Genomic DNA, 23,629 nt, shown 5'->3' on the forward strand with positions numbered 1-23,629 from the left:
GAGGGTGGGCCAGCACCGTTCTCCGCTGTCCCGCCGTCTTCGGTCCCTGGCCCCGGTCACCGCTCTCCGCAGTGAGTACACTGAGGTTATGCCCCCTTCCTCACTGATGTATCTGCGCTGTTGGAAATGTTCCTGGCTGTTAATTCTCATCGCTCGTTGCTGCAAAAGCACAATTCTCGGATCAAATTGTCTCCTGCCATCTTTCTTCCAGCAATCTCGTCGGGAGCTTTAAAAGAATAGGAGAAAGAGAGAAAAGACAAAACGTTCCCGGACCCAACCCCTGCCTTTCAGAGGGTCTGGTACGGGGCCCGAGCGTGTCCTTTCTAGAAGCCTTCCCTGTGGCTCTCATTTGTGAGTGTACGACCCTTATGGAAGGCTGTATGTTTTTCTCTTGCCTTTTCATTAGCCTCTTTGAAGCACAAATTAAGTATATAAAACACTTAAAAATTTTCAGGAAGATCTCATCAATTTAAAGGTGCTTTTTTGTGGTTTCTTGGCTTGCTTGTTTTTTTTTTTTTAATAACCTCATACAAATAGGGCAAAAAAGCCTGTCTCAGAGAACAGAAATATAAGTAGATCTTTTTTTGTAGTGGTTCCTGAGAGACATATCTTTAGACCTGGAATTCACTTCTACCTCCTAGGCTTTTAGTTGTCTACTGGCCTTTGTAGCATGAATTATGCATCAGGGCTTTTCGGAAGCATTTGGATGCCGTAGTTGCTAACAGTGCCAGCCACATGTAGTCAGTGGACCCTGACGGTCCTCACAGGATGGGCCTTTAGTCCTGTTCAGGGTTTGACTGGTCAGTGGGAACCACTGAAGGTGACTGGCTTCCCCTGGATCTGCACGCGACCTGCTACAGAGGTAGCAGGCAGCTGCTAGAAAAGCGGGCTGGGAGCGGGGCCGCGAATGCCAAGCTGCTGCCGCTGGGCCCCCACGTGAGCCGAGCGTCAGCTTCCCGGCCGTTTCCCCAACTAGGGCTTCCCAGGCAGGACCCAGGAGAAATCTGCCAGTGGAACCGGTGCCAGTGAAGTTGGTTGTTGTCGTCGTCTTCGTGTTTCAGAATTGCCTCTTAGTTTTCGTGTAAACTTGAGTGTCTGAATGTTGAGGAGAGTGCCTGCATTCTTGACCCGGAGGTGGGGTTAGGAAGAGAGACGCGGCGATGTGGCTCATCGGAGTGCGTTCAGTGCACACCTGCGAGGCAGCTTCGACGGTCTCCTAGTTCAATGTTGTAGCGTGAACCTCCCCAGAAGATCGTCTCTCCTGCCTTGGGGGACTTATTCACAGGCGGTTTTCATTAGCTCTTTGGGGGAGCAGCCACATGCCCTTGGCATTGCGATGCTTCGTTCACACACTTGGACCCAGTGCACATGCTTCACTTGACCTTGGGGCAGTAACGCTTGACTTAAAAAAACTGCCCTCGGCTCAGGGCTTCCTGGAAGCCACCACATGTACACATGTGGCCTGTCCCCTCCATTTCAATCAAGTCAGGCCTCCGGGTCCAGCTAAGTGGCTGGCTGGTGACCATTACTGTTCTCATCTGCCCTGCCTTCGAGGTGGCGACTCAGAGCCATGCAAGTCCTTCCCAGCAGGACCATCACGATGCCCGTGTTGGGAGATGGAAGGAAATGAGTGGATTTCAGCTGTGGACGTTTTGTAGTTACTCGTTTCAACTTACAAGAAAAAAAAGTCACTAACTTCATCTGTCGTCCCTGATTTCTCTCTTGTCTGTCTGTGGGAGGTGACGGTGTGTATTTTTGTTTCAGGAATCTTTCGAAGAAATACCAACCTAAGAAGAACTCGAAGGAGGAGGAGGAATACAGGTCCGTGGGTCACCGATAACGACGGGGCACCATCGACATGCCGGCGATGGCTGAGAAAGGAAGGGAGAGCTAGGTCCCTCCAGAAATGGGTCTCGCTCTCCGTCCGTATCTGTGTTAGTTTTTAAATCGGGGGAGAGAAAAATGTAAACCTACCCTTTTAAGTTTTCTCACACTGAGCCACTAGACCTGTTCTAGATGGTTTCAACTGGGGCAGTTGGGAAAAGCTTAGAAAACAATCTAAGCCAATACAAGAGGTGTGGATGGCTCATTCTACGGTCTTGGTTTGGTTTTGTAATATCAAAAGTGTCGTTCCTACTAATTCATCCAAGAAATAACGTATTTTTAGGACCATAAGACGCACCTAGGTTTTAGAGGAGGAAAATAGGAACAAAAATTTTTTGAAGCAAAAAAATGTGGCAAAATATTTAATAACACAAATAACATAATATTTCACCAATGTAAATGTAAACAGAACTCAACCGCAGCATTAACAACCATTATTCCTCCCAAATTTTGGGGGGAGTGCATCTTACCGTCCGAAAAATACAGTATGCCCGTTTTAGTCAGGGATCCAGGAGGCGCCTTAACACAGACAGCCCCAGAGTACTGGTTCTCTAATTTGGATCAAGTATTCATCACGGTGATACATACGTATTCTGGGTTACACTTGGACTGAGTATTAGCAAAGCCAGAGACTGCCCTGCATGGCACAGAGCAGTTCCGATTCCCAAAGTTCAAAGTGCCTCCGTTGTAATTAAGTCTGAGGCTTTTTGATGAAAACATCCTTGTGTGTAATGAATTGTCAGGATCCCCCGGGAGGCTGCTGCCAATTAACCTGATTTTGATGAGCGTTTCTCCAGCGCAACGAGCCCGGGTGTGCCCTTGTGTGAGGAGGCGTGGCGTGTGTTCTGCTCCGCAGGTACACGGCCTGCCAGGCCTTCCTGTCCACCCTGAACGAGATGAATGACTACGCCGGGCAGCACGAGGTCATCTCGGAGAACCTGAGCTCGAAGATCACGGCGGGGCTGGCGCGCTACGTCCAGGAGCTGAAGCAGGAAAGGAAATCGGTAATGAAACTTATCTTTTCCCCAAGACATGGACCAAAGAGAAGGGGAATATCTCTAGAAACTTTAAAATGATATAGAACACATAAACCGTGGGTCTTAAACCGACGCCTGGGAGAATCACATAAAAGTCATGGACCTCGTTCCTAGGAAGTACTTCTGTGTCTTTATCATCTCCAGGGTCCCTCAAATGCCCCGAAACTCATCTGTGGGCCCCCGAACTCTAAGTAATTCATTTGAGGGATTTAAATACACTTGAGGGTATCAGACATACAGAGTAAGCATTATAACGTGGTGTGTGCTGTGTGGAATAAATGAAAGTAGATGCTCATAAGGGGTTTTAAAGAGCCAGGGAGGCGGCTTCAGTTCCACCCACTTGACTTCTTGGCTCCTTTGTTGCTAATGGAGAGGACCTTTTGCTTCTCCTGACACCATTAGAATCTTTTCGTAGCTTCCGTGTGAGCAAGAGAGAAACATGCACTCACAGTGTATTCATAGTCCAGATTCTGCCCGAAGAGATTGATTTTTAAGCACTTGATCTGTATCGTTGAACTTGGACCAGTTTCTAGATGCTTAATAACTTGCTAGGAATAAAGCACCCAAGCTGGCCAGTTTGGGGCTTTTTTAGATAAATCTGAGTCCATAATAATTCCGGTGGTGCTCTGGCGGCGTATGAACTAAAGGGATAGGCGGGGCTCCTGCCGAAATGGAGGAGGCATGAAATAATAATGGCCAAAACAATTAGGTAATTGCAGTAGTGGTAGTTGCTCCAAAGTACCAAATGTTGAGGTCTAGCTGCGGTTTCTCACGGCTGACTGGGAATGATGTCTTGCTGAAGTACAGTCCCTTCGGGCCCTGTGCTACACTGGCGAAATCCTGCCTGCCCAAACGGACGATTTCGAATTTACTGCCTATAGCGTATCTCCAAGTTCCATTCAGAATTCCTCATAGAGAATCGCCTTTCATCTCGATTTTGCTGTGTTTGAAGAGATGAATCTCTAACAAGAGGCTGCCTGGTGCGAATAGCTAGCTCTGCAAACAGCAGGTTGCCTTCCCTTTTTGTATAGATTTGAGAGGGAGCAGAAGAAAGTAAGTGGGAGAAATGGGTGTTCTCCTTGCTGTTGGGCCCATAGCCCAACAACGGGCCGTCTGTTTGGCCTTTAAGCCTTGGACTCTCCAAAACGGGGTAGTGCTTGCTGTTCGTGTTTGTTGGAGAAAAGGTGTTTTCATGCAGCGGTTTCCACCTGCGCTGCATTCTCTTACAGCGCAGCTCACTCACCTGACAAGTGTGAATAGCCAGCGTGCGCCCTGATGCACACATCTCATCTTTATGAAAATAAGTTGACTTTTCAAAAGTAAATTCTTTCAAAGAGAACCTTCCCTTAGCACCTGTGAAAGCACAGCATTCAGGTACTTCCCTGGCTGATGTCTGAGCCGGCGGCCTTTCCCACTGGGCAGCGGGAACCTGCTGGAGGCCAGGGCAGGGGCTCTTAACCCCCACGCCTACTGGGCTCCACATCAGCAACTGCATTCGGGCACGACCTTCGCCTTCACTTTAGAGAGGGTGGAAGCAGTGGCCAGGCTTGGGGGCAAATACGAACCCAAGTGCGCAGTACGGTCCTTTGCTTTGTATTGTCTTTTTTTTTAATATATGTTTTTTAAGATTTTATTTATTTATTTTAGAGAGAGGGGAAGGGAAGGAGAGAGGGAGAGAAATATCAATGTATGGTTGCCCCTCCTGCGTCCCCTGCTGGGAACTGGCCTGCAACCCAGGCATGTGCCCTGACTGGGAATCAAACCAGCAACCCTTTGGTTTGCAGCCCACACTCAATCCACTGAGCTACGCCAGCCAGGGCTATGTTGTCTTTTATTGGCAAACATAAATTGTTGATAAATCTTTACTCCTTGACAATACAGGATTCACTGGTGTTCAATGGTAGGGGGTAGAAATAAGTGGGAAACCAACAGTGTTTTATAAGGCAACATGATTAGCTTTAATGTGTGAATGCTGAAAATTTTATACGTGCTTCATTTCCCTAGATTTTCACAAACCGATAGTGAACACAGCATTCTGTCTCCTTTAGGTGACTACGTACAGTAAGAACCTCTGATTCTTTTATTTACTGTCCCTTTGGTTTATTTGGGGGGGGCGGTGCTGTGGTTTATTTATGAGTTGCCAACATTTAAAAAAAATGTTACTAAACCTCTGAATTTTAGAACAAAACTTCACAACCTTTCTTTATGTATCAAAATCCTCATTTTTCCAACTTTTCTTCTGAATGTTGTTTATAGATATGTAAATGTTTATATAGAGATAGATATATAGATATGTAGATATAAATATCACATCTCTGTATAAATGTTATATTTTCGTACACTATATTTCATATATTTTAAAGTATTTATATCTATATTTTACTTCTATGTCTCTATACAGAGAAGTACAATCTATATTCTCCAGTTTCCATTTAATATCATAATTACTTATGATATGTAATAATCTTACTATAGATAAGATTGAGGGGAAGGGAAAGCAGAAACTGAAAGGAGTTTATATAGATAATCAAGCTAATTACAGACCTATTTCCGGTTGATTTTGTCCCGTTGAGATTCACTGGGGATACTCCACGACTCGGCCAGACTCTGTCCCGTAGGCAGAAAACGTGGAAACCAGGACGGCTCTGAGATTTCACGACCTGGAAAAGGGGCAGGGTGTGTGCGTAGCCATTTCCTCCCTCCCGTGTTACTGCGTTTACTTAAGTAATCAAAAGGCCGGGCACCCTTTGGTCAATCTGCCTGTCACTGGTCCTTCGTGTGGGTCACACTGTTTGCAGCCCGCTGATCAGTATCCCCTGGTGTCATGTATCTCTGGAGGGTGATTTTGCATTGTTTTGTCTCCTTTGTTTTGAAAGAACAGGCGATAGTGGCATTTTGTTTGTTAGGCCCTGTCACCACCCTGGGTCTGTCACCAGCAAAACCGCTGGTCTGGTGACCCAGAGGAATGGCGTCTTATGTATGGGTTGACATACCTGCTTGTCAGGACCCTTAAATTCCATCCTGGATTTCACGGATTCTAGGAGCGGCTTCAGGTTTCTGTGTCACCTGTGAGCTGGGGTGAAGCCTCCCCGTTCATCTAAGAGTTGTGAGAATCACTTCACTAATTCCACAGTGCTCCACAATGGTGACAATGATGCCCTGGAACTGGGCAGGGCAGCGTTACCCCGTCTAGACAAACCTGGGATCCCCCAAACGCCCTTATCAGCCCCATTCCAACCAGCACCCCCCTCCCCTCCGTAATGGCACTCCCTCTTAACCCAGCAGCTCCGGCCGAAGAGGCGGGCACCCGGGACTTCACAGAACATCCAGTCCTGTGGGCTCTGCCTCCCTGCTCACCCCTCCCTCCACGTCCACCCTGTCGGTCCCTCACCCTGTCACCTGGGGGACTGTGTTCGCTGAGCTACCAAATGCATCCCTCTGCTTGCAGGCTTGTCCGGTGCTCGGTGGTCCAGCCACCCTCGACCCCCGTCACCCTTCCGACCACCAGCTGTCTTCCAGGCAAATGCAGCCGCCCCTCCCCTGTCCCCCACCTCTCCTGCCCCCTCCCCCAGAACATTCAGCATAGAGCAGTCAGCTCGGTCTTGTGATAATGCAAAGTACACCATGTCACTTCCCTTCTTAAATCTTCCAGTAGCTTTCCGTGTGCCCCCTGTGGCTTGGGGAGCCATTCGTGGCCCGGCCCTGGCCGGATCCTGCCTCATCCCTCACCTCACTCTCGCTGCAGGGGCAGCTCGCCGCCGCTTCTTGGACATACCAAGCCCTTTCCCACGTCAGAGCTCCTCCGTTTGCTGTTCCCCCCGCTCGGCAGGGAGTGTCCCCAGGCCTTTGCAGTTCATGCCTACTCTGCACTCAAGACTCCACTCGAACCTCATCCCAGACCCCCCATCCGAACTGCCACCCACGCACACACGTGCACCCCTCTGTCCCTGACCCTCTGTCTTTGACCGCTGTGTCCCCCGTTTTACTCACACTGCTTCCCTGGCGCCAGGCAGCACCCTGCTTGTGTGGGTGTGCAACGCACACGTGTTGGATGCTGAGACCTTTTGGCCCAGCAGAGGGCTACCGCCCCTGAAGTTTCGTCCATCGACCTGGCACGCTATTCAAACCTCGTTTTTTAAAAACAGGCTTTAGTTATTTATTTTTAGAGAGGGGAGGAGACGGAGAGAAACAGCGATGTGAGAAACGCTGACCAGTTTGCCTCTCACACACCCCCCACTGCCCCCCGAGTGGGGAACCTGGCCTGTAACTCGGGCACATGCCCTGAACGGAAATCGAACCTGTGACGTTCCGCTTCACAGGCTGGCGCTCAGTCCCCTGAGCCACACCAGCCTCTACCTCACCTCTTAGTAGTGGTGATTCTTCTTGTTTCGGTTTGGAAGTAAGAAGAGCGTTACACCCTCGGAAGGGATAAGTGAGGGACACGAGTCATTCGCTGCTGCCCAACAGTGGTCATTTGAAGGTCCTATCATCCCAAGAGTTTGGGATGCTTCAGAGGAATTAGAATTTCAAGGAACATGAGAGAAGGGTTCTTCTGAAGAGCAGATAAAAGACCCCTGCAGTCTGGGTGAACTGTGGATTCGAGGGCTCTGGGTAGCAAAAGCCAGCGAGAGATGACAGAGGGGCCGCAGGGAGAGGACGCCAGGACAGGGAGTGAAGGAAACCTGGCCAGTGTCCCTGGACCCGGGCCACCGGCAGGGTCCCCTGCCCAGGGCCCAGATGGTCTGTGTTTGGGGGAAGCTGAGCCACTGAGTGTGGCATTGGGAGGTCAGCGTTTTAGGAACTTCCAGCACATTTGTTGAGAAGGTATTTTTTATTACAGATGAATTTGGGAAAATAAGCCTTAAATAACAGCAGAATGTGATTCCTGTCACCAACGTTTCTGGGTGTCTAGTTCCGGACTCCCACGTGGGGTGCGAGTGACCTGCTCTGGCGGGCGAGCCTGAAGGTGCTTCTCGGGTTCCGACTGCACCCCGGGGTTCGGCACCGCGGGGATTCCCCCTGAGTCAGCCGAAGCAGGGGCTAGCGTGCCAGCCCACCACTCCGGGGGTTCAGAGGAAGTAGGAATACTTGTCACAGGCCAAGTTTCTGGGTGCTCCTTTTTCCTTCGCCCTTTTCACGCCCTTGTGTTCCTTTGTTTTCATCTGTGGAATCTGAGTTTCATTTAAAATTCCAGATGGTTGACTGTCTTCCACTGAGTGTTTCTTCTTTTTTTTTTTTTTTCTTCCATTTTTTTTTTTAAGTGTCTGTTCTCACATCAGGGCCATATTTTGCTCCAGGAAGGAGTCTTAAAAGGCTAATGGCCTGTGAGATACACACAGTAAAAGTGAGCCTCCGTTACACCTAATCGTAGAGCGTGGGTACTAAACATTCCTGCAGTTTGCTCGGCCTAAGAGTGAGTTCTCACGGAGCGGTGGAGTCTCTCGAAAGCTTTGTCATTGTGATTTTTTCTTGCCGTTAATGCTTGCTTATTTTAGTTTCCCTGTGATTTTTGATCTCAGCTCCCCCGGGTCTCTGGGAAATTTCTAAAACATTTTTGAAGGATGATTTTGTCTGTGTGTTTTTCGGGGTCCGCGGAAAAGCTGAAATGAAAGTGAGTTCAGCCATCGCCCAGGTACTGTCAGGCATTTTCAGCCGTTTTACCGTGTTGGGAGAGAAACCAATGCGTCTGCTCACAGGAGCAGGTCGGGGCTTTTCTCTGGGGTCCCTGGGGATGGCATTTCCTGTCTCTCTGAGAGGAGAGCAGAGCCTGGTGACTTCACTCCGTGGCTCCGAAAGAAGCGCTTATTATCTCCTCCTGGAGAACAGTCCCCCTTTGTGCAGGGCTCGGAGGAGGCCCGCTTCTCACTCACACACTCCCTCACTGTCCGGCGAAGAAAGGGTTTGCCATTGTTTGTCAATAAACAACAAACGCATCTGGCGAGCTGGTGTGTTGGGCTCTGTAGCAGCAAAGCCGGCTTTTCCAGTTAAAGGAGGGAAGATGGACCTGGACCCAAACGGCTGCAGCTTTCTGGGTCACGCGGGGGCCGGCAGGAGGCCTTCTGCGCCACTGGCCGCTTCCGGAGGCATCCGGCTGCCTGTGGGTGTTGCAGCCAGACGCAAGCGGGAGGGACCTGCCGTGAGACAGGAGGAGGAAAAGCACAGTCCCCGGATTTCTGTCTTACAACATTCGCTCCCGTAAGCTCCCGTGGTGTTCGGATGGTCGTTTCTGTCTGACAGAGGTGTGGCTTCTCGGGAGAAAGCTCACCAGTAAAATCACGGTCCACATTGTGCTTGAAACACAACTTCATGTTTATTATAAAATAGTTGAGTGAAGGAATGGCCGGAGTATGTATATGTGGGTTTTCTATTGGAATCAATCCCTCATGCTTCCAAAATGGGTGTGTGTTTTTTTTCTGATTCCGGGAATGAGGAAGCCGAGTCCTGCTGTGACGGCCGTCACTTTCTGCACGTCCTTGTGCCCGCATGTCCTCTCTCTGCCCAGGGAGCTTTTCCTTTCAGGGGCCTGTCTTTGAATCTCAAAGTAAAACTGAGCGTAACAGTGAGACTTTTCAGCAAACTGTGTAACATGGTGATCCTGCTCGCAGAGCAGGGACAGTCCTCGTGACAGTTTGGGGAAGTCGCATTTCTGCATGGACAGGGATGCTCAGGACCTAGGGTGGCCCCCCGAAAAGGCCTGGCTGAGCCTCTGTCTCCCTGAGTGAGTCCGCCCAGACCCCCGAGCACTGTCTGCCCTCCCACCCCCACTGTCACTTCTCCCCCCCATTCATTCTGTGGCTTCCAGAAAACCTGCTTGCACTTTGTGCTTCCTCCAGAGTTCGAGGCTTTCCTAACTCTGCCCTCAGCTCTGCTTCTCACTTCCCTCCCGGCCTCGATCCTTCTCGCCTGCTGGTCCCTCCCCGTAGACTCCCTCTGGTTTCTGCGGCCTCTCTGCTCTGTTAGGAGACTTGAGGAAATGGAGCCCCGGGGCCCTCTCTTGGGTTCACAGACACAAAAAAGTTGCTGGGTGGGTAAAACTTGCTGTCAAGAGGCACTTAGGACCTCTTGACCTCAAAAGGAAACAAGAAATGTTCCCGTATAAAGAAGCAGTGTTCTTTAAAAGAGAATCTGATCTCTCCCCGTCTCCCCAGCCTCCCAGGAGTCGGCTCTCTGTTGTGAGTCAGCGCAGCCCCAGGTTCTGACTGAGCAAGGTGACAGTTCTGGGGCTGCACAGAGGGACTTCCTGTTTCCTGTCCCCCCTCCACCCTGCCTTCTCCCTAGAACCATCCCCTGCTTACCTGTCAGTGAGAACACAGACAGCATGTTCAGTCCAGCCACCGAAGGAAGCTCGTTTATTCAAAGATGCCTTTAGGACGCATTGGGAGGGTTCCGGGACAGCAATAAGGGATGCTGCACGCCCCCCCCAGGCTCATTGCAGTGGGGAGCTCCTGTGGCCCCAGGTCTCAGGACGGGGGGAGCCTTACGGGAACTTCATAGATTTGCTTTGGGGGAGGGGGCTGCCTGACCAGAGCTGTGGCCTTTAATCGAGGGCCCCTGCCAACCTAGAACATCTTCGCTGGGGGAGGCCTTGGAGCTGGCCCCTCCACCTCCCCGCTGTGCCAGAACCTCTCCGAGGGCCAGGGAGCCTACTTGCATGGTCCAGGCAGGCCAGGACAGAGTCACCCCGACCTCTAAGTCTCTAGTGGCCCACCACAAATCCTGGTGGTGTGCGATCGAAGGACACCGGAATCCGGCCCCCCTGCTCCCCACCTCCACGGCTACCCCGCGGTCCGAGATTGCGTCATCTCCTGAGTCAGAGGGAGCCTTCTGCCCGGAGCCTTCCTTCACAGCGTGGCTCCCAGCTCATTCAGACAAAAAGCCCACAAGAGCCTTCCAGGAGTATCTGACTTTTGGGTACCTCTGGGCCACACTGGAAGAAGAGGATTTGTGTTGGCCCGCACATTAAATACACAAACGCTAATGAAAACTGATAAGCCAGAAAAAAAGATTTGAAAGAAATTTACAATTTTGTGTTGGGCCATATCCAGAGCCACTCTGGGCCGCGTGCGGCCCGCAGGTTGGACACCCCTGCTGCACAGTCCGCCCCTTTCTCCTCTGACCCCATCCCCTCATTTTGTGAGGCTCACCTGGGCTAGTCCTCTGCTGCCCTTGCTGGCCAGCACCAGGCACACGCCTGCCTCGGGGCCTCTGCCCTGCGGGTAGCGGGGTGGTGGATCTGTATCAACGCTTTAAAAGATCGGAGTAATGGGAACATCCAGCTACACGAAACTTGTACCCAAGTGCTTGTAGCAGCACCGTTCATAGCAGCCCCAACCTGGGGACAGGCCAGACGTCCGTCAGCTGGCGAGTGGATAACAAGCCGTGGTGCGTGTCCGCACAGGGGAAGGCGTGCCACGTGGCGATAAGAAGGGATAAAGTACTGAGCCACGTGGTCACGTGGATGAACCTGGAAAGTGTAATTTGCCAAGCGAACGTTGTAGAATAATGAGAGCAGTGTGCCAATCACAAAAGGCTTCATGTACCACTTATGAAGCATCTAAAAGGGGCACATCCATGGAGACAGGCAGGGGGCTGGTGGTTGCCTACGGCTGGGGAGCATCAGGGACAGGAGGGCGACAGCGGAGAGGTGCGGGGCTCCTTTGGGGTGAGAAGCATTGATTGCAGCGATGGCTGCACATTTCGGTGACTGCCAACGGCCATTGACCTGTGCAGCTTGAATGCGTGAACTGTAAGGGAGACGAATCGCATCCCAAAGCAATGAAAAAGAAAGGCCTAAGTGATTTTGGTCTTAAAACGTCCCTGTCACTTTTACACATGGTGCGCGTCCTAGAATTCAATAGTGCAGCATCTGAGGTTTTAAGAGGGCACTCTGTGGCTATCCTTGTTTTCGTTTCCCCTTTATTGTTTAAATCTTGAATGTCTCGGGAGTGTGCATGCTGGGTGATCCATATTTAGTGTTGTTTCAGAGGGTGGGCTTTTCTCAGGTCAGCATGACAAAGGGTGGGCTGACGGCCGGTGTGTTTCTTGTCTCCAGCGCTTCCAGGACGGGCGGAAGGCCCAGCAGCACATAGAGACCTGCTGGAAGCAGCTGGAATCGGTGAGTGGGGAAAGGATGGCTCGGCAAAGGCCTGGCTTGGTTTTCTGACTCGAATATAATTGAAGCTTGAATCAGTCCATCAGTGCCAAAGCCATGAAAACACTAAAGGAAAATGTCTTTAGAGATTTTTCTAATTTAAAGGCAGTCTGTTTCTAGAAACTTGTATGTTAAGTAAAGTGTTGAGCCAAAAGAGCTCCAGGAGAGTATTTTTCTAAGGAAATCATATGGAAAGAACAAAGTTTGGGCAGTTGAGGTGAACATAAATGCAGATTTTAAAAAAAGACTTTATTATTTATTTTTAGAGAGAGGGAAAGGAAGGGAGAATGAGGGAGAGAAACATCAAAGTGTAGTTGCCTCTCACACGCCCCCTACTGGGGCCTTGGCCCACAACCCAAGCATTTGCCATGCCTGGGAATCGAACTGCCGGGGCTACACACCAGCCGGGGCTACATGCAGGTTTTAAGACAACTCCCTGAGACTAGGACTCCCAGCTCAGGGCGGAAGGCCATGGGGCGTCCGTGGGGGGTCTGGGCGGCCCTCGGCGCCCCCCTGAGTTGCTTCCCCGCCCCCTCCCTGCCCGCAGAGCAAGAGGCGCTTCGAGCGCGACTGCAAGGAGGCGGAGCGCGCGCAGCAGCACTTCGAGAAGATGGACGCGGACATCAACGTCACCAAAGCGGACGTCGAAAAGGTGAGGCGAAAGTGAGCCCCGCTTTCGTTTCCCCTTTTCAGGGCCCGTCACGCAGCCTCCCGGGCTCGGTCCCCGAGTTCTCCTTTCTGATGTGGCCACAAAAGGCCACTTGACTTGGGATCACTTTCGGGTTGTGTCAGCTGTCGGGGCCGGCGCAGGGACTGGGTTGGGGGGGGTTGGCACTGAGCAGCTGCGCGGAGAAAGACCACGGACCTTCCGGGGCTTGCTGTCGGGGGTGGTGGCTTTTCAAAGAACAAGTCGGCCGCTGGAACGCTGGGGCGCACCGCCCAGCGCTGGCCGCCCCCAAGGCCTCCGGTACAAAGACGGAGAGGCGCCCGCCGCTGGCCTGGCCTCCGCGCCGGTCACCGAGGTGGCTGGCAGGTGGTGGCCAGAGGCCTGCGCTGCAGGGCCTCCCCGGAGCTCCTCCCCGTGCCCTTGTACTGGGGGTAGGGGTGCAGTGACGTTGTGCTTTTCCCCTAGAAGCTGCATTTCCCTTTTGTAAGAGTCATCAGTACGGCGGACACAAAATGAGGCTGTTAGATAACAGCGCTCATGCGTTACTGCCCAGGCTGTTTGGGTCACGGCCCTGCCTTCTCAGACCCTCCTTCCACTTTCGCCGGGGCAGTTGGAGATGAGAGTGGCTGGGACGTAGTGTGTATCGGTCGTTTGGGTGTGTGCCCGGCTCTGCCCCGTTCCCCGCTCAGAGCCTAGGTGTGTATCAGTGTTGCCTCCCTCTAGGATTATCTAGTATATTAAAACATCCTCAGTGTCTATATTTGATCTCGAGGGGGGATGTTTACCAAAAGATGTATTAATATGGTAGTGAAGTTACCATAAATCACGGTGAATTTGCCTTAAGTTCGTATTAAACAGCCAGCTTCCCAAACTGTTCAAAACGTTCTTCAGTTGAAGTAGATTGACACGAAGCTTATTTTAAAAATTTGGGATTAAATGAGAAACGTATCCAGCACAGACACATACATTCTTTTCCAAGCACTTTATTATCCTAGGTGTAAAACTGGAGTGATCTTTGTTCTCTCAAAGGCCTTTAAAAGAAATTACTTCTAAGGTCTCTTAGTATAAAAGCCATCCACCCTCACTGTAGAAATATCTGAAAATACAAACATCTAAAGAAGGAGAAAAACAGTAAAACGCCCAGTGGTTGGTAGGAAAAGGTATTTTACCTTCAGGACCTGTTAAAACAATTATGTGAACCATACACAGGCTGGGGCAAAAAAAAAAAGGCTTCTGGTTGTGCCTATGGAAAATAATACAGTCCTTAATAAATAATGACACAAGAGTGAACTCTGTTCCACTCACAATGTTGAGCCCACTTTTGCCCCACCCTGTGCCCATGGGGTAAAGAATGGCAACAAGAGGAACACCAGCTTGAAAGAGAAAATCTTATCGGTGGCTTCAAAGTCTCCCTCCCCAATTCCGTCCTTCTTCCCCGACCCTGCAGGCCCTTGTCTGGTCTCAATGACCTCCTTGCTATTCATAGCCCTACCCTATCTAAAGGGTATATTTTATAATTTGCCTCTTTTCCACCTTTATGTACACAGTATCTTACTTTCACCTAATTTCTTCTGACTTCATTTGTTTTCACGAAATATTACTGTTGATACTTGGCTCACGTGGCGTGTAGAGAGTGCGGGCGCGCGCGCGCACACACACACACACACACACACACACACACGCCTTGTGAATGTTAATATTAGAGCCGGATGCCTGGCTAAACTCTTTGTATTTGTTTTGACTTTTCTGTAGAGACAATCCTATCACGAGCAAACAATGACGGGTTTAATTCTTTTTCCATCCTCTGGCCTTTTATTTATTTTCCTTATCTAGCTCTGCGGCTTATGACCTCCATTATGTGGGTAGAAGCCAATCCTGGACTTTCTTATCTCGAGCTCGATTGTAAAGAGTGCTTCACACAGTCCAGGTCGAGGGATTTCCCTTTTCCTATTTTGCCAAGAGGTTTTTTTTTTTTTTAAGCCTGACTTGATATTGAATATCACCAAATACATTTTCTGCTTCCTTTCATCTGTTCGGGAGATAGATCACACTCATCAATTTTTTAATATATGGAACCAAATTAGGGGGACAACTCCAACTAGGTTATCATGTATTCGGTTTTTATATGTAGCTGAGTTTGTTGTTTTCATATTTTAGTCAGGGTTGTTTTATCTGTTGTCCTTGAGATTAGTCCATAATTGCTCTCATCTGCTCTAGTTTGCTTTACTTACTAGTTTTGGGGTAAACGTGCTCATTTTTCTATTTTCTGACGTAATTTACATGAGAGGAGCCGTTCTCAGACGTCTAAATATTTTGGGAGGCTGCGTCGTGGGGAAACTTCTGACTGCCAAACCGATTCCCTCACTGTCTGCTGCTTTGGTTAAATTTTTCTGGTGTTAAATTTTTCTAAAAATACATCCGTTTCATCATAAGATTAGAAATGTTTTAGCTAAATGTTGCCCGTAATACTCTCTCACCTTCATTTTTGCTGCATCTGTTGTTTATTCCTAACATTACTTATTTATACCACTTCCCCCCTTTTGGGGCGGTCACTTTTCTAAAGTCATTTTTATTGCTCTGTTCCAAGAACCAAAATTTATCTTTGTGGAACTTCTCTTTTCCACTTCCGTTTTCTGTTTCATGTAGTCTCTTTTCCTTCTTTCTTATCTGTTAGCCTTCAAAAATTTTCTTCCTTCACCAAAAAAACAAAAACAAAACAAAAACAAAAAAACATTTTCTTCCTTCAGCCCTGGCTGGTGTAGCTCAGCGGACTGAGCGTGGGCCGTGAACCAAAGGGTCGCCAGTTCGATTCCCAGTCAGGACACATGCCTGGGTTGCAGGCCAGGTCCCCAGTGGGGGCCACATGAGAGGCAACCACACACTGATGTTTCTGTCTCTCTGCCTCCCTTTCTCTCTGCCTAAAAAAAAATAAAATCTTAAATTTTTTTTCTTCAGATGCTTGCCTCATTTCAACTTTTCTCGCTTTCTAGTCTAAGTACTTGCGTAACAAATTTCTCGTGTAAGCACTGATTTACCTATAACCCACAAGTGTTGGCGTGTAGTAGTAGTATTGTTCATTTCTAGATCTCTTTCATTTCTTTTACTGCTTACTCTCTCCTATGATTTAGAAGCATATTTTAAAATTTCCAATCGTACGACATATTGAAGTGTATCTTTTTGTTGTTTTCTCTACACTGTGGTTGTGGAAAGCCCGAGTTTCAGTCTCTTATAGTTGTTGAGACTTGTTTTACGGCCTAGAGCTGGTCCAATTTTATAAATGTTCTAGAAGGAATTGAAAAGGATGTGCCTTCTCCAGGTCCAGCTGCAGATTCTGCCCGTTTCCATCCGCTCAGACTTGTTGACCGTGTTTTCTAAATCTTCCCGCCAAGTATATTTTTGCATCTGTTGCAGCCTCTTGACAGAGATGCGTCCCTTCTTTGTGTCTTGCTTTTCTTGTCTGTCCTGGGCCCACAGGGGAGCAGGGCTGAGGAGGGTGTTCACTGAGTGCACGTGTACGAGACACTCAAAGCCACCCGGGTGGTGGCCGGGGACCTGCAAGGTAACTGTTAGGATGATAACGGGGGGGGGGGGGGGGGGGAGTTGCCATTTCCTGTCGATTTGATAAAGTTTAGAACTGTAATATCTTCGGTGAGATTTAGTCTGTCACCGATGTGGGGTCGTTTTCTCTCCAGTTGTGCTTTATGCCTTGAAGTCGAGTTCCCCTGCTGTCTGGGTGAACTCGGCCTGCAAGTCTCCCCCGGCAGTCCCCGTACCGGCTCTCGTGAGACAGCTTCCCCGGGGCTGCTCCCCCCCGTGAAATCCCGCCGTCAACCAGCAAGACGTCTCTTACCCCCACATCACTGCCCTGTGTTTCGGTCACCTAAGAGGGTGTACATCACAGCAAGCAGACCGACAGGGGGGAGATAGAGACTGTCCATGTGTGATGCTGGATGTACGTCCCTTGGAATTGAACTGTCTGTGGCCTGCGTTTAGCGTGGATTCTCCAGGCAGCTGGCATGACCTGGGGGCATACGGAGCCAGGACCACATCAGTCTGAATGTTCCAACTCAGGTTTGGGATCCGCGCCAGCTGTGTGAGTTCTGACCCTCTGTGGTCGAAAAATCTCCAGGATGGCTGTTTTCTTGGTTTTCCTACCTTGGTCGACCATGACAGGTAAGTTATCAAAGGTGCATCCGCTGGATGCAGAGGCAGCTGTCGGACTTGATAGAACGGCCGATTGGGTTGCTCTCCTCAGCCTTGACGTATTTCCCAGGATGCATTGTTTTTCCTCCCACTGACAGCACCCGTGTGATTTTTATGGACGTACCACTCACCTCCTCCCCAAGGATATGGTAAATTACCTGATTTGGGCATCATACCTGTGGAAGGTGAAGGAGCAGGGTCTGCACACTGGAATTCCTGAGCTCTTTTGCTGATGAGTGTGACTCGAAGCACTGTAATTTCCCAAACAAACAGTGGTTCTTATCGTTAGTTAACGTGATTTTCCATTTTGACTTTGGAAAGTCTTTGAACCTCATGTAAATGGCTTTTCCCAGTTTCTGCCAACGATTAGAAATCTCTTAACCTCCCTTTTTTGTTTTAAAGATTTTATTTAATTATTTTTAGAGAGAGGGGAGGGGAGGGAGAAAGAGAGGGAGAGAAACATCCTTGTGTCAGGATACATCCATTGGTTGCTCTCCCGGGCCCCCAACTGGGGACCTGGCCTGCAACCCAGGCATGTGTCCTGGCTGGGAATCAAACCAGCGACCATTTGGTTTGTAGGCCGGCACTCAATCCACTGAGCCACACCAGCCAGGGCTCGACGTTCTTTTTCTGGCAGTCAGCCCCACAACCCTTGGAGGGACACATCAGTACTTACAAAGATGAAACCGCTCCCCCTCTAAGGAATTAGAACTTCCCTCGTCCCTAAATTGTGTTCGAGTTTGGTGACGCCATTGTGGTGACCCACCTGGGCACGATCCTCTACGACAACTAGGAGCCTGATGTTCTTCTCTTTTAGAAAAGTTCAGTGTCCCACTCAGAGATTGGAGCCGAGCTGTTCGTAAGCGCCGTGTCCAAGTCGCCCAGAATCTGCCTGCGTCCATCTGCACGGGTCGTCAGGAGACATTTGCTCTGTGTTTGGTGTCAGTGTGTCAACAGATGTGTAGTGATTTGCTTACAAGAGTTTTTTTGTGTTATCCCAGAAGCAGCCAGTGTAACTGAAAGTCAGTTTATACGTGCAAAGTAGACAGAAGAAAAAACCAGCATTTTACCTCTGGGCCGGCGAACGCATTTGGATGATGATGTCAGGATGCCACGGTCCGCAGAGGGGCGATGTGGAGAGGAGATAAGCTCAGCAGAGTGGTTTTACTGGGGGTGGGACTCAAGGACGGTGGGGCCTGTTGTCCTTGGCGCAGACGCAGCTGTCAGAGACCTTTGAATCTGAAGACTTAAACGAGTTCTCGTGGTTTGGAACTAATGCATCTGGGTGTGTAGACCCACGTTGGAACAGGTGGTCTTGTGGCTTATGACCTGTGCACTGAAGTTTAAGGCAAAACCAGACTCTGTCTTCTCCCCTTTTATGAGATGAAAAAAGATAGTCCTTACTCTCTGTTTTAAGTACTGAAAAGTGGAAGGACTGCAAGGAAACATGGGAAAAATCTGTCAATGGATGGTCTCTGTGCCAATTCAGCACCAGTGGAATCCCAGTCTGGGGTGCTGTGGAGAAGGAAACTGTTCAGTGTAAAACAGCTCAACTGTGATACAGTACGGCCGTGAGACAGCCCCAGTCCACCCCTCTAGACAGCTCATCTCCGCTCCTGGCTCTGCTTCCTGCCCTCGGCTTTGCGCTGCACTAGGGCTGCTCCCTCTGTGTCAGTCTGTTCTGACGCTCAGGGCTGCTCCCTCCTGTGCCAGTCTGTTCTGACCCACGCTGGCTGCTCCTCGGGTTTGGAGTGTGATGTGCAGAGATGTGAGCAAGAGAGCATTTCCTAATGAGGTCAACACTTCAGGCTTTATACAGTTTGCAGATTACCTTTGAAGAATCAGAATTCTAAGTAACCATTGACTTATCTTATAAAAATCTTTCCAGGAACTTTTTTTTTCTTACACTTTGCTTCACCTAGGTACAGCTTTTTACCCAACTAAATTCTGAATCTGTTTTCTCTAATTTCACCCAGCATCCCCAAGTGAGTTACCCCATACTTTTCGAAATATATAATTTAAGGAAATTCTAATGAAATCATGATTTGGTGGTCTTCTCATTTTTAAAAATATAGCATTGAACTCACTGGCAGAATGCCTAAGCTGTAAAATGTTCCCACCCCTTCCCCCGCACCCCTCACTCATCCTCACTGACCGTGTGGCTCGGTGTGGGCGAGGCAGGGATGCCCCCGTGTGATCACGTCAGCCTCTGCGTCAGGGAACACACCTTTCCCTTTTCCCCTGACATGTGGTTCGCTGTCTGGTGGATTTTCCCATCCGTCCCTTACACAGCTCTCTTTAAAGCCAGGTTGTCTCCACCGCTCTGCTTTGGCACAACAGCATGCTGGCCAAACTTGGGCGCGAGGCAGCCCCTGATCTCTGAATTCCGACGGTGGTGCAGCTGGTCAGTGCGGCGCTGGGATGAAAAAGGAAAAGGTTATCAAAATGAATGGAATGTGAACTAATATTTCCGAACAGAGAGAACAGTGTTTTCCAAATGCATGCATTACACTGAGTTCATCCATGTCAGGCAGTGAATAATTCCCTTTCTCCAACGCACCCTTGTGACTCGGTGGTCTTACATAATTTCTGAACGCAAAAGAGGATATTGTTTAACAGCAGCTGCAGTCACTGGTTGCCAGTAGCTGCAGAAATTGCCAGTGAGTTCAAGTTATGCTTTTAAAAGCTGAGTATCAATTTCTCCTTTTCTCGCAAGTCTAGTTTTCTTCGACTTAATGATTCTTTCAGGGCTGGGGTCTCAGTTTTATGGGCAACTGTGCTTCCTTATCCTAATTCACGGCAACTCGGAGTGTTGACTAAGCAGAAGGTGCTCTACAATTTGAGAGCTTTCCTTATTTGGCTTAGCATGAGTTTTGTTATATAACCCGACTTGAGGAACTGTTTTTAAAGCAAAATTAAATTAAAGTCCTGGCCATGAGCACTTAGAACAGGGCATCAGTTCCTTAGGGCATTTATATTCCATTGTTGTGTGATATTACGGCTTCTAAAAATATTTGGCTTTGAACATTATTGTGAATTCTACATAGATGCCCCTGAGAGAAGTAATGTGTAAGGTCCCGAGTCACGAATTGAGGTCGAATTCTAAGGAGTGAGTGATGAGACTTCATGTTTGTAATTACCATCAAATATTCATATGCTGTTTTTTATATCATGTGTCCAACCCCATAGAGTATTTTAAAAAGCAAAATAAAGGGATAGGAAAGAATCTATGCAATCTGAAGCAAGCATAAAGGCATTTACTTTGAATGATGAGCATAACTGTCTTGCTCAGACCGATGACACTTGGGAGTCTCGGAGTTTGCTCCGGTCGCAGTCAGAGCAGCCGGCCCCTCGAGCACAGGCAGGCAGGGCAGGGCGGGCCCTGCTCTGAAGCCAGCTGAGTAGCAGAGTTACTGCAGTTTTTACCATTTGGGGAAACGGGCTCCAGCAGGATGACTGCGGGAGCTATTGCACATACAAGGATTGGACTGCGAACTGTTTTCTCTGCCCCTGCAGTAGCGAGGGAGCTGACATCTTCACTGAACATGTTCGTATCTTTACTGCTCTCCCCGAATTTGCTTCGTGTAAAATGTCTGGAGGAATAATAGCTCACTGTAACAATTTAGAAAACAATTCTTTTTGAAGAGGAAGTGGTTAGTTTGAACACAGGAAATACATTTTGCAACGACAGCTTGATCTTTCCGATTTAAATGCTTTTTATTCACGGGAGAAAAGTATGGAATTGAAAAGACTGTCAAAAATGCAGGCTGAGGCCCTGGCTGGTGTAGCTCAGTGGATTGAGTGCGGGCCTGCGAACCAGACAATCCAGATTCAATTCCCAGTCAGGGCACATGCCTGGGTTGCAGCCCGGTTCCCTGCAGGCCAGTTCCCAGCAGGGGACACATGAAAGGCAACCATAGATTGATGTTTCTCTTCCTCTTTCCTTCTCTTCCCCTCTAAAGATAAATAAATAAAATCTTTTAAAAAAATGCAGGCTGTTGCTGTGACTGTCATTTTAACAAGTGGATTCCTGTTCGAGTCAAAGATTCTAGACATGTCACTTTCGCTGTGGTCTTTACCTCCGTCTTTAAGGAGGCCTGTCTGCAAGGTCTGTATTTTGTTTACTTTCCTCTCAGCGCGTCTGCACTAAGTGAACATCCTGAGTGGTTTCTGCTGTTTCAATTCTCAGGGTTTGTCCTGAGTGGTAATAGATACGTTTTCTCCCCTTGACACTTCACGTGGGAAATACAATTTAATGGAAATTTTCTGCAGTTACCTGGTGTGTAATAAATGTATTTTTATATTTGCAAACGGAACACAACTTCAATCCATGTCACAAATGAATATTTGTAGGATGAGGCTTTTTGTAAAAGGCCATGACACTAATATCAGTTTTACCATTACAAATGAATTTTATGACAGGAATGTTGAAACACAGAATTATTTACTATGGTCAAAGATTTCACAGAGAAGTACTCTTAAAGTTGTATTCATAAAGATCACATGGGGGGTTATCAGCGGGGAGGGGGAGGGAGAGAATGAGGGGGGAAAGGTGCAGGAAATAAGAAGCATAATTGGTAGATACAAAATAGACAGGGGGAGGGTGAAAATAGTATGGGAAATGGAGAAGCCAAAGAACTCATATGTACAACCCGTGGACATGAACTAAGGTGGGGGGGATGCTGGAGGGTGGGGTGGTGCAGGGTGGAGGGGAATAAGGGGGAGAAAAAATTGGGACAACCATAATAGAATAATCAATAAAATATACTTTAAAAAAAGTACTCAGCTCCTAGTTTCAGTTCATTCTCTTGCAGTTACTACTGTCTTTATTGTTAGCCTTGATTTTTCACTTACTTGTTGTTGAAGTAAGGGGTTTTTAACACTAAAAATGGAGTTTGGTTACATAAGCATCTCAAAATTAACAGGGAACGTCAAAATGTCAAAATCTCAGCATATCGAGGGTGGAGGTGCTACCGAAAGTGAATTTATGTAAAGACTAAATACTTTCAAAAGCCTCCTCAGTGAAATATTTCCCGTATGCATTTCACTTGCATTAAAATATTGACATGAGGATCTATCTTAGCTTTGCTCTAATATGTAATCATTACAAAACCTCTAAGTTAATGTGCAAAACACCAATAGAGCAAAGCAAGATGGCAGGTCGTTTGTATACCCTAGATAGGAAAATAAAAGTGGATTAGCCCCGGCTGGTGTGGCTCAGTGGATTGAGCGTGGACCTGTGAACCAAGGGGTCACTGGTTCGATTCCCGATCAGGGCACAGGCCTGGGTTGCAGACCAGGTCCCCAGTGTGTGGGGGACACATGAGAGGAAACCAAACATTGAAGTTTCTCTCTCTTTCTCCTTCTCTTCCCTTCTCTCTAAAAATGAATAAATTAAATCTTTTAAAAAATGGATTAAATAAAATACAGTATGAATACAGATATTCATAGGACATGAATATAGGGATATGGATGGGAACTAAAAATGAATGAAATTAAGTGATGTCTACGTGTATGTGTGTGTGTGTGTGTGTGTAGCTTTAAACACTTGGCACTTAACTCTGTGCCCTCACTGTTCTAAAGGCTTTCATATGGCAACACATGTAATAATATCTTAATTTTTCTTGATAGCAAAGGGTCTGGCTTGGCCAAGAGCTTGTTCTTAATCTTGATCCTATGTAGCCACGGGTTCAGATCTTGTTTCTACCGCTCACTGGTGGTGTGGCCTGAGGCAGTTGATTTCATCTGAACCTGTTTTCTGTTCTGTAAAATAAGGATAAAATTCCACACCACGAGGGCTGACTGTGAGGCTTCGGTGGCACGTGATATGTGTAAAGCAGCGGCCTGTTTTTAGACTTCACTTAATTGGTTGAGACTTATTATCACCTGAATTCTGCCTGTTGGTGGATTTCTTCTGGTTCTTCCCTCAATTCTTTTCTCTCCAACCCACTGGGCATCGGCCAGGTATCTTTGGAACATTCTAGGCATCTAAGCAGGGGCACTTATTACACACAGTGCACAGCGTTGATAGGGCCGAACAGCTGCCTTTCCTAGGACCCTGGTTAGCAAGTCACAGCGAGACAGAGACCAGGAAAACTCGGGTCAGGCGGGGAAAAGGGTACCTCGTGTTACGTGCCCAATGCGTGGGGAAGGTAATCAGAGCAAGAGCAGTTAAACAGTGACTGCGGTCCTGCCCTTGGTCCGTGAGCAGCGAACACTGAGAGCTCAGACGGTGTCTGTGGATGCCGCCTCTGACGGAGTTCTGTGTGGGGCACAGCTGGTGGGGACGGGTCTGAAGGAGAACTGGGAGCTGAGTGTGAAGGATGGATATACATGGAAAAGAAGGAGCAGGGAGCAAGCACCTGAGCTGCTGAGAACTTCATCGCGGAGGGAACCGGGTGGTGGATGCTGGCCTGTCTGACCGAGCAGGGGACTAAGCAGGACCCAGGTGGAGAGGCCAGGTGGGCATGGGTCGTGCTGTTAAAAGCAAAATGGCAGAATAAATGTGACCCTGATGAGAGGCTATTGAACTGACTTCTCGAGAAACCTATGCTAGAAAAGTGTCTTATATTTTCTAAAAGGGTTTTAACCCTCTCCATAATTCTTGTACCCCTTCTAGATGAAAAGGGGTAGGCTGTAAAATGTTACGTTACTGTGAGCCGAAAGTACCCCTGCTGACCTGGTCAT

The 23,629-nt window shown here is 48.5% G+C and overlaps 1 protein-coding gene across 11 annotated transcripts in view; it reads left to right on the plus strand.

The window, feature by feature from the left end:
• Nucleotides 1–23,629, plus strand: part of FNBP1 (formin binding protein 1) — a 113,955-nt gene that overhangs the window by 48,410 nt on the left and 41,916 nt on the right. For all 11 annotated transcript variants that reach the window (XM_053667650.1, XM_053667646.1, XM_053667648.1 and 8 more), the window contains exons 3-6: nt 1,765–1,821; nt 2,741–2,888; nt 11,974–12,036; nt 12,620–12,724. In XM_053667650.1, coding sequence (XP_053523625.1) covers nt 1,765–1,821; nt 2,741–2,888; nt 11,974–12,036; nt 12,620–12,724 — 373 coding nt within the window. The remainder of the gene's footprint in view (nt 1–1,764; nt 1,822–2,740; nt 2,889–11,973; nt 12,037–12,619; nt 12,725–23,629) is intronic.

Source organism: Artibeus jamaicensis, unplaced genomic scaffold (genome assembly GCF_021234435.1).
Source record: "Artibeus jamaicensis isolate MK-2021 breed Jamaican fruit bat unplaced genomic scaffold, CSHL_Jam_final contig_471, whole genome shotgun sequence".
In the NCBI taxonomy this organism is placed as follows: domain Eukaryota; kingdom Metazoa; phylum Chordata; class Mammalia; order Chiroptera; family Phyllostomidae; genus Artibeus; species Artibeus jamaicensis.